This window comes from Diabrotica undecimpunctata, chromosome 8 (assembly GCF_040954645.1).
Source record: "Diabrotica undecimpunctata isolate CICGRU chromosome 8, icDiaUnde3, whole genome shotgun sequence".
Lineage (NCBI taxonomy): Eukaryota > Metazoa > Arthropoda > Insecta > Coleoptera > Chrysomelidae > Diabrotica > Diabrotica undecimpunctata.
The window spans coordinates 74,011,399-74,023,451 of record NC_092810.1 but is presented as its reverse complement, the minus strand read 5'-3'; the positions used below and the strand labels follow the sequence as shown (position 1 = coordinate 74,023,451).

Genomic DNA, 12,053 nt, shown 5'->3' with positions numbered 1-12,053 from the left:
TATTGTTTGTATTGTTCTTTCCACCATGCCATTGCTATGAGGATATTGTGGACTTGATGTTGTTACTTCAATATGATACATACGAACAAGATTAAAAATTCATGAGAACTGAAAGGAGGACCATTATCAGAAAATATATTTCACAAGGCAGTCTATTAATAGCAAACGAATTTTTTAACTGTGTTACAACACCGCTAGCTGTTTTGTTCATTAGTTTTTTAACAATTGCAAACTTCGAGAAATAATCAACCACAACCAAAAAGTCTTGTGAGGCTACTGTTATAAAATCAATACCAATTTTTTGCCAAGGTATTTCAGGTACATCATGTGATTTTAATGGCTCCCTTTTGTTGCTCTTATAGCTCATTTGACAAGTCAGATATTTCACAACAATGTTTTCTATATCCTTTATCAATCCCGGATAATAAATTGCTTCTTGAGCCTTCTTCTTACATGATACTACACCCTGATGAGACTGATGTATAACATCAAGAAATTCACCCTTGAATTCTTCAGGAATAATTAATCTTTTTTTATAAACAATACATTCTTTAATAAATATATATCATGTCTATCAGACCAGAATTTTTTCACCTCAGAAGGTACAGAGCTTTTATGCTCAGGCCACCTATTTAAAACATAATATTTAACTTTTTGTAAAAATGGGTCAGTATCAATTGCATTTTGTAATCTTTTTTCATTTTCTTTTGATGTTTCTACAATAGAATACACTTTCAAATTATTTTCATCATCTATAAAATTAGTATTTATGGTTATATTCAAAGGATTTTTACTTAAATTGTCAGGAACTAAATTCAAAGTTAAGCCACTCTGTTTAATTTTTCCTAAAACACATTTCAAATTTTTATCATGTTCACTTTTAGAACATCCAAAAACTAAAATATCATCAAAATACGTTATTGTTCCTGATACACTATCTAAAAGTTCAGACATATATTTTTGAAAAATTTCAGGTGCACAGGTAAGGCTATTCGCTCCGTGTGTGACCATGGTAGGGGTACCTTGAAACGATGCCAGCGTGCGTAGCGGCAAAATGTGACAAAATTGGAATCATGGAATCTTTTTACGCATAAATTTTATCAAAAATGTATGCAAATACATGTTGCGTATTTAATTGTACTAATAATAACAAAAATAGTAAGTGTAGTTTTTATAGGTTCCCAAAGATTACATATAAATTAGAGAAAAGAAAAAGATGGATCCGTGCTATTAATATGAAAAAGTAAATAACCTCATTTTTATGCAATTGAAATAGGAGATATTGAAATAATTTACCTTAAATGATATTTTATAATCCTATTATCTCCCGGAGAGTGAAAACTATGTGGTTATTCATATTTCGATGAGCTACCTCAGATTAAAAAAAAACAGGCTTTTAGCTGCAATGGAAGCCGAGATAATGTAAATTTTTCCTACGTGTTTCAATTTGAAGTTCTGATCTCGAAAAAAAAAAAACGGAACTGAAACAGTTATTCTCCACTTTCCTATGTCCATCTTTCGAAAGTACCTTCGTTTCGAAGGGCTGTAAGTTTCGAAAAATTGGATGAATTTTATGGCTATAAGTTTCAATATAAAGTTTACATTTTCATACAAAATGTGTGCAAATTTTACTTCTTAATGTGTATAAACAATGAAGATATGATTTTTTTAAAACTAGTCCCTAACTTCGTTCCTATTGGTCATAAAAGTTTTTTTTTAATGTGCATTTTTTTACGAGCTATCCAAGTTCGATGAAAATGCATTTACCTTCTGAGATAGTTTACGTCTTAAAAAATCCTATGAAATTTGCTAAATGTGTATAGCAGCATTATTATATATATATATATATATATATATATATATATATATATATATATATATATATATATATATATATATATATATATATATATATATATATATATATATATATTGAAATGATATTGTTTAAAAAATTAATTTATAAGTTATATACTAGATAATTTTAGATATAACAAGTATTTGGTTATTTTAAGAAGTTAAATACTAGAGAATTTAATAAAAATATATTTATGTGAGGGCATTTTTAATAAATTAGCATATAATAATTGTAAAAAGTTGTATTTTAATGTTGTAACTATATTTAAGTGAGCCATGTGCATAGGCAACCAACTATACAGTGAGTGATAGACAGATATACTTACTCTCCAGATGACATTTTAGGAAATAATTGGGAATATAAAGTGGGGTTATAATAATATATTGTTTGAAATGTGTATTTTATTAAATTAGAGTGTTAGTTACTAATTTGAATGTTTATTCTGATCTGAAAAGCCTAAATGTCAACAAAATTATCAATGGAACATTAACGAATTCTCCAGAGTGCAGAGTGTGACCATTGTTTACGGTCGAACATTCTGGAATAATGATTATGTCGGTGGATGGAACAGATATTTTTTCGAGAACATCCATATCGAAGAAATAGAACGAAATGGAACATGATCTCTTACCAGATGATTCTAGAATATCCAAAAAGATATAAATACCCGTGATTTGGATTCAAGATGGAGTTTTTAGTCAGAAGTCAGGCCAGTTTATTATGAAAGTTAGTAGACACATTTAGTTAGTGAAGTAAATTGTTCAGAATTTTCAAGAAGTCAGTCAGAAAAGTTTAGTAAGAAATATGAAAGTTAGTTGGAGTCAGTGAATCAAGTACAAATAGTCCAATAGTTTAATATAGTGAGTTAAATGAAGATTAAAAATTATGCATATAATTTAATGCAGATTTATAATTATACACAAATAATTATTGAAGATTAAAAAAAGTATATTGGAAGAAATTAAATTATATTATGGTTGGAGATTAGTATAAATCAACTTATAATAATTGGATATTGGTATATTGAAAAGAAGAATAAATATAAATGCTGTTTGCTGGTTTGCTTGGTGGTGTATAAATGCTGGTGAAGAAAAATATATCTTAAATTGGTAGAAGCTGATAATTGGAAAAAGTAATTTCACCAAAAACAAGGATAACCGAAGTACGAAGACATTCAGTGGTGATTAGAATCTATATAGTGGAAAACAGTTCATTTAGGCAATTCAGTGAAAGAAAGGTACAAAATTTTGTTAATATAATTTAGTTAATGTCATAACAATTTCAATTTTGAAGATAGTTTGTTTAAATTTTACATTGTCTATAGAATTTAATTAGTTTTATAAGAGTATCAATTTAAAGATAGTTTATTTTAAATTTACATTGGCTAGGTTAGATATATATGTGTGTTTCATAATAGTTATAATAAAGATAATTTAAAAAAGTACTTACAAACTAATTCTTTGAGAACCGCGATAAAAACCCTATATTATTAAAAATACTCATTGTTCATCATTCAAACAAAAAACACATCTTAACAATATATATATATATATATATATATATATATATATATATATATATATATATATATATATATATATATATATTGAGATATAGATATTGTTTAAAAATAATTTATAAGTTACTAGATAATATTAGATATAAAAAGTATTTGGTTATTTTAATAAGTTATATACTATAGAATATATTTATGTAAGGGCATTTTTAAGAAATTAGCATATAATAAGTGTAAAAAGTTTTTTTTTAATAATTATAATATTGTAAATATATTTAAGTGAGCCATGTGCATAGGCAACCAAATATACCTACTCTGAATAAGTGACAGATAAATAATAGTTACGAATATAAAGTGGGGTTATTTATTGGTTTGAAATGTTTAGTTTAAATATAGTTACGGATTTGAAGTAGTGTAGTTTATTAATTTAGGTTGTTTAATTTGCATATAAGTTTATATTCTGATCTGAACAGCCTAAATGTCAATAAAATTCTCTATAGAAAAGAAAAGAATTCTCAAGAACACGAGAGTTAACCTTTGTTTACTGTAGAACCTTCGCGAATATGGTTATGTCTATGGACATAATCAAACATATACTTTTTCGAGAACATTCATATAGAGGAAATAGAACAATTCGAATAGGATTTCTTGCCAGATGGTTCTGGAACATTGAAAATGTATAAATACTTGGTGATTTGGATTCAAAATGGCCAGTCAGTCAGTAAGCAGCCAGACAATTACTATGAAGTCAGTATAAGGTCAGACAGTTACAGTTAGTTACAGTTAGTGAAGTCAGTTGTTCAGTAAGTTCAAGATTAATCAGTCAGAATTAGGAAGAAAGTATAAAGTATGCAATAATCAGTGATTTAGTATTAAAATTTGATAGTATAGGAAAGTATATTAGAAGAATATTGATTGGATAATGGAAGAAAGTACTAATTGAAAATTAAAATTATATGATATAGTTGGTGATGGGATATTGGTATATTAAAAAGAAGATTAAATATAAATGCTATTAAGAAGAAAAATATTTTAAATTGGTGAAAGCTGATAATTGGAAAAAGAAATTTCACAAAAACAAGGATAACCGAGGCTGAGAACGAAGAAATTGAGTGGTGATTAAAATCTATATAGTGGTGAACAGTTCATTTAGGCATTCAGTGACAGAAAGGTAGAAAATTTTGTTAATATAATTTAATTAGTTTCATAAGAATTTCAATTTAAAGATAGTTTATTTAAAATTTTATATTGGTTATGTTAGATATATATGTGTGTTTCATAATAGATACAATAAAGATAATTCCAAAAAGTGCTTACAAACTAATTCTTTGAGAACCGCGATAAAAACCCCATATATATATATTATTAAAAAACACTCATTGCTCATTAAAACATCATTCACAAATAATACATCATTACAATATATATATATATATATATATATATATATATATATATATATATATATATATATATATATATATATATATTTAGCCTCAGGGATAAACCTGTTTATCTAAACTATTTGACCGATCCGGGGGAAATTTCGCACAAATTTAAAAGAGGGTAATTTCTCGATGATCAAAAGGATTAATAACATTTTATTTTGTTAATATAAAAATTAATAAAATTTATAAATTAGCTCAAAAAATCTGCTTTTTTGCAAATATCTCCGTAAATTATTTACCAATTTAAATTTAAACAACGGTAAAATAAAGATAATAATAATATAAAAAAAAAATGATATACATATTGTTTATGTAAAATGTAAGGGAAAAAACTTATAGACAAACAATCAAATTGTGACCATAAATTCTGTTGTCGCAGGGTAAAAGCTCTTAAGTCAAGTTTTGGCCATTTTGAGTTTAATGGACCAAAGGATAGGTGACTATCTATATTTTTGGGTAAAAAAACCTGAATCCTACATAACGATTCATTTCTAAAATATAATTGGAGGAAATAATAACAAGTCAAATATTGTTTGTTTGTATTTAGGTAAAATAATCTTAGTGACATAAGAACTTATTCGCTTATGAAATTTTGAGTAAATGTTCCTAATAGTAAACTTATGATTTGTATTGGTTTCATACAAATAGAATTTGTTTTAATTTGACATATTGTTTTATTTTATTAGATAAAGACCAGGCAACCACATGCACATCAGCCAACAGTCTAGCAACATGAAGTACATTTGGTGATGATATACAGAGTGCCTCAAAAGATCCATGTAAGTGAAAACTGACTTTAACAAACTTATTTTACTAGCTGCAGTTTGTTTTTTCTTGTTTTCCTTTAATAACGCTTCATATTTTTTTAGGGCAAATTGTAAATGAGTTTGAGGATTCTTTTCATAATAGTGGTGATAAAGACAAAGACCCAGATGACATAACTCAAACATGTACATCAGGCAACCGTCAAACATCAACCAGTACATGCGGTCGTGATATACAGAGTGTCTCAAAAGATAAATGTTAGTGAAAACTTAGTTTAACAAGCGTATTTTACTAGCTGCAGTGTGTTTTTTCGTGTTTTTTTTTAAATAGCGCTTCATATTTTTTTAGGCCAAACTTTAAATGAGTTTTAGGATCCTTTTCATAATAGTGATGATAACGACAAGGACCACAGATTACATTCCAGAGTTAGACGAATCAAATATACATATTTCAATGAACAATTTAAAAAATAATGTTGCAGGACAAGATAAAATTGAACTTACTACACCACAAGGTAGTAGTGCCCCCAATGGAGACACAGGAGAAAGTAGTCCAGCAGTAAAAACAAAGAGAACTAAAACATAGTTCAAATAGTCCCTTTTAAACAATCAAGAATTGTTAGAGCAACAAGGAAGATTTGCAGAAATACTGGTGAACTATATGTCACAAAAAGTGGTAAAGAAGTATGGGGTAAATTTTGTCACGATTTATTACCATATCGATTGAATTGTAGTATTATATTTGAGACGGCTAAACGACAAGAGGTCGTTTAGCCGTTTAGCCTTTTCTGGTTTTTGGTCTTTAGGAAGTCACGATCGTCGAGCAGACTATATTGTTAGTTATTGTTATTTCCCAACTTTCACCAGATATAACTCATTTGATCATGTATTCTGATACATGTACAGGTCAAAACAGAAATTCACATATAGCTGCTATGTGTTTTTCAGCGGTACAAAACTCTTCTACTTTGCAGTATATAGATCACAGATTTATGATAAGTGGACATTCACATATGGAATGTGACACAGTGCATGCAAATATAGAAAAGAATAAAAAGAAGACATCCATGGATATTCATCATCCACGTGACTGGTGTCAGTTAGTCCGATCAATGGGACCGAAATATATTGTGGTAGATATGGATCAACTTGATTTCCTAGATTTTAAGCAACTAAATGTCAAAGAATTGCAATTAAAAACAATAGATGACGAGAATAATAAATTTGTGTGGCATGTTATACAATGGATGCGATTTTTCGTACACATTGGAAAATATGTGTACTCTTTTGTATAAAATGTATCTAGAATTAGATGTGCCTTTTAAAAAAATATCTTTTCTAAGAAGAGGACAAAATATTCCAGATTTAAGGCCTGCAACTCAGTATACTGAGTGTTTACCTATAAGCAAAGAGAAAAAGACAGAATTAATTAGCATTTTACATTTAATAAATCCAGTGTTTCATGACTATTATAAAAATCCAAAAATCCCTGGATCTAGAACGAAGGATAACGTGACTTCTGATGAAGAGTAATATTTATTTTTTAAGATTTTTCTCTTAATACCGAATCAAAAAATAATTAGTTTGTATGATTTTATTAAATATTTACTATAATACATTTCTTATTTATTTTTAAAACGTAATATAATAATGAATGACTACAGATGCCATTTTTTCATAATATATGTATTGAGATGTCAGTGGTCTAAAAAACTTAAGTGATATAACCCATTGGAGCATAATTACTTAAGTCATTTTTTTATGAATTTAAAATAATTTTGATCTAGTTAGCTACGTAACTCCTAGATAAACAATACACCAAAACTGATATACAGTTAAACTCTTACATTAGGTAACGATTTTAAAGTTATGATTCTGGAAAAATGTCAAAATATTTCTAACTCGTATTTCTCGATACCATGATTTCTGACTTAAGAACTTTTACCCTACAACCACAGAATTATTGTTTAAAAAAAACGCAAGGTAAAAATACGAGTATTTTTTATTCGTCGTATTATCTATTCGTCATCTAGTAACCCTCACCTATATCTTATAAGCTTCAGATATCTGCGAAAAAATGTTCGACCTTTTTTTTTTAACCAGACTGGGCTATAGGTATGTTCTACGCGTAAACATCTTAAACAAAAAAAAAAGATATACATTTGAAGATTAATCATATCACATGATTTCCATGGTTCCATAATGGATTTTCCAAGTTTTGCGTAAAAATTAAGGTAAGTAGGTATAATATGTGTTTTAATAATTTGATTTACTTACTTTATGTCCCTGAATGGATGATTTGCAAAAGTAATCCAAATCAGAATCGTTTACGGTAAGTTTTGCTTCTAACGCAAACACTACTCCTGCAAATAACGCTCTGAATGGATATGTAAGTCTTTGATCTCCAATTGGATACCCATATTCCAAACTCCAATTGGTAGAAAAGGTACTTCCGAAGTTTTTGTAATGTACGCTATAGTAAAGTTAAATTAATTATAAAAGAAATATTAAATTTAAAATAAATAAAAAATGTATTTAAACAAATGGGTCTGTAAATTTTAATAGATATCCAAAGTAAAACATATCTTCATTTTAAAGATATTACAGTATTAAGGGCTACTTAAAGTTAACGCGAAAGATTGACCAGTCAGTGAGAAAATACAGGATAAATGAACTGCAACTCTGTCGTCCTTAGGAAAAACACCGCATATGCCAAAATTATGAAAATTTAGTTTCACGCGAAAATTAGATCTAAAGAGATTATTACATGGTTATTTAACAAAATTACAGTATTTACAATCCCAAATATATATTCTAAAAGACATACTAAACCTATCATCTACGAAAATATGCGTGGAACTGTAACAAAAACAAATGAGGATTGATGTAACAAAACAAATAAATTAAAGTTGGCTAGCTGAATGTACCGGAGAGTGACTACTTAACACTCAAAAGAGGATTCGGCAAATTTGCATGCCCTACAGAGTCCGTAGAATAAGAAAATGAATGACAAGGTAATAAACAATCTATAGGTATATAACTAAGCTAAATAAAAATGATTATAGAAGTTGCTCCAAAATGTGAGTGGGCGCCAGGAAAGTATTAACATTAACTTTCCAAGGTATCTTGTAAAGCTATTTGCTGAAATACAAAAAAAAGGATACAGGTATGAATTGATATATTTAGTTTTCACCAAAAATTTTATCCCTATCCAATATATACAATCTAAATTTACCCTAAAATACCCACCACCAATTATGTACAGTCAACTTAGTTAATTATATACAAAAAAAAAATAAATGACCTGGTTATACGCAACTGATCCTTGATGATCTAAATTTACCAATAATAAGATATAGGAAAAATTGTAATGATTGACCTAAAAAGGTAATTTACTTGCCTCAGAGATGCAACTCTGTACTTTGGCTTTCAATTGAAGGTTGTAATAAAGTAATGAGGACAATATCCTGAAGGGATAAATGTCCAAAGGTTTGAAAATATAATAATAATAAAATCTTAAAAAATAACTCTCTGATTAGATGTGTACACATAAAATCGCACAAACTGAGTTAAATGGGAGGATTTAAAACCTCGACCTGGACGTGACAATTTTAATGCTTATATATTTTATAATTATTTAGAAAAAATGACGGGTCTTTATTATTAAATGAAACAGTATGATTTAAGATTGGAAACAAAATATTATAAACAAAATTATTAACAATTAATGAATAAAAAAAATATAAAAAATGAACAATGTTCCACACTCTAAATAAGGGAGGTCTTTCGGGCTGGTATCCTGAAGTGGTCCGAGAGTAGTCTGAGAGAGCTCTGGACCTCTAATGGAACAGACGGGCAAATGGGCAAATTCAAAAACGCAAATTCTTTTCCTCCTTGTAAAAAAAAATCCCCAAACATAAGTGAAAAAAAAAATCCTCGATCCTGGATTTAACTTCTTGGGGTAGGCGACTAGGTATACAATACGAAACAACTAAAAACTGTATATATTCTTCCTTCCCAACGAAGTTAATATTCTTTAAAACAAATTTAGCCTTCTTCTGTCGCCTACCCTTTTTTTTGTTAAACGATGTTGTTTACCAAAAGGTTAAAACTAGAAATGAGCGCTAATTGCTAGCCGGATGATCATGTTGCCCTACATCATCGTAGGTGTCGCTGTTTGTAACGGACTAGTTACAATCCCCTCTTACTCAGAGAAAAAAAAATTTTTTAAACGAAAAAAATTTTTTTTTTATTGCATACCTAATAAAAATCATAGGATAGGTATAAACCGTGCGTCATGGCAATAGCTCAAACAGACGCTTAGCTATTGGTTAGCCAAGGTTTCCGTCATTGTAGTACAAGCAAAGGATACAAGCCAATCTAAAATTTAAATGTTTAGCCATGACACTTGTTTGCCAAATGTAGCTAAAATAAACTAACTTAAAACTAACTTCCGAACAATCTACATCGACTCGCAAGATTACAAGTAACCACAGAGTATGAATAATGTAGAAAGAAGGAGACATCTAAAGATATCCAAATATTACTAAGTGACTTATAAGTCATATCCTATCAATAGTACATAAACTACATTAAGCTTCCATGCTAGCCATAAAGGTAGCAATGTCAAGAATATCTTAACATAAGTGAGACTAAGAAATCAGCTAAAGGAAATCTTTTGTAATTACAAATGAACATAGTCTGGAAAGACTCAAGATTAAAACTAAAATGTTCAAATTAGAATTCAAATTGAAGATGGTTAACTAATTATGAACGAAACATCTTACTGCCCAGTTATATACATAACCTGTCATGAAAATGGTGAATTCCAAAACTCATCGAACAACTGAGGCCTCTAATTGAACAACAACTTCGAACCCACGTATTCAATCAAGTATGTATAGGCAGAATAGTCCATATGATATAAGAGTATACAAAAACCTACAAATTAAGTATATAAATAATTCCTAGTAACTGATTTTAGAATCCTTCCATATAGTACATAAAGATATTAATTAAAATAAAGCATGACTATGACCAATAAAGTGTCTAAATTTATACACAAAAAAAATCACAACATTCTTTGCAATATGGCAAACCAAATAACAAAAGATGATAATCAAATTAACAAACAAAATATATAATAGTAGTATTTAATATAGTTCCATACCAGTATAAAGTAAACAAAGATAAGTGTACCTAATAATAAGAATGAAAAGGGTTAATAATTTAATTTATATAACCAAATAAAAAGCAAGGAATAAGCTGTACATATACAATGTCTGGTGATTAGTAATAAAGTTCCAAGAAAATACCAAATCGTAATCAAAACCGAGCCAAAACAATAATAGTCACAATGGTAGATTAACTTTATTAGACAACTTAAGTTAATCTTCATCTGACGAAGAGGATGCTATGTCATCCACTGTATTATCTGGAAGTAAATCCTTTATATGAAATTGACCAATTCATCTATTTGTCGAATTGTCTTTTAATTCATATACTAAAGGAGAAATTACTCGAACGACAGTACAGGGAATATATTTCTGGCAGAACTTGGCAGAAATGGCATCACCCTTACTTGATTTTACAAAATTTCGCTTCAATACTCGATCGCCAATAAAGAATCGCATGTCTCGTTTCCTCAAATTATACTGACTTCGATTTCTAAGGTAAGAAGCTTTCAACTTGTTCCTAATGTCAGCGAAGATTAGCGGAGGTAAATTTTGGAGATCATCCATACGATGAAGTTTCTCCGAAACTTGAGGAAGGGTTGCTGAATTCTCAGAAATTAATCCAAAATAATCATCTGACAAAGGAACATGCCTACCAAAATTAACATAAGCTAAAGAACATTGAGTAACTTCATGAACAGAAGTTCGAATGGCTTGAGCAACTGAATGAATATACTGATCCCAAGCTCTATGACAAGTGTAAGTGTAAGATCGAAGAGCAGTAACAATGCTACGATTTACCCGTTCAGTATGATTAGCTTGCGGATAATAGGATGCATTATGGAAAATCTTTTGGACCTTATATTTATTCAAAAGATCTTTAAAGGCTTTTGAAATGAATTGTGGACCATTGTTACACGAAACTATTTGCGGAGTACCAAAAAGCAAGAAAACTTGTTCCTCTAAGAATTTCAAAATGGCTGGAGTTGTACCCTTTCGAAGAGGACAAACTAAAGGAAATTTGGTGAAGTAATCTACAACAACCAAAAAATACGTATTACCTGAATAACTACGTGATACGGTCCAATAAGATCTAAAGATATCATTTGACAAGGAAAATTAATGTTCCTAAATGAACCCATTAATCCAGCTTGAGGTAGGTTACTTGGCTTGCATATTGCACAAACTCTACATCTTGAAATGTATTTCTTAACTGAGTTGCGCAAATCAGGCCAGAAATATAGCTCAGCTATCTTACTAGAAGTTTTGTAGAAACCAAAGTGACCTGATGTC

General features: G+C 29.0%; 1 protein-coding gene across 1 annotated transcript in view; it reads right to left on the bottom strand.

Annotated features, from left to right (window-relative positions):
* Positions 1-12,053, bottom strand: part of LOC140447700 (pickpocket protein 28-like) — a 162,023-nt gene that overhangs the window by 70,365 nt on the left and 79,605 nt on the right. Inside the window, exon 6 of the mRNA XM_072540498.1 lies at positions 7,864-8,059. Coding sequence (XP_072396599.1) covers positions 7,864-8,059 — 196 coding nt within the window. The remainder of the gene's footprint in view (positions 1-7,863; positions 8,060-12,053) is intronic.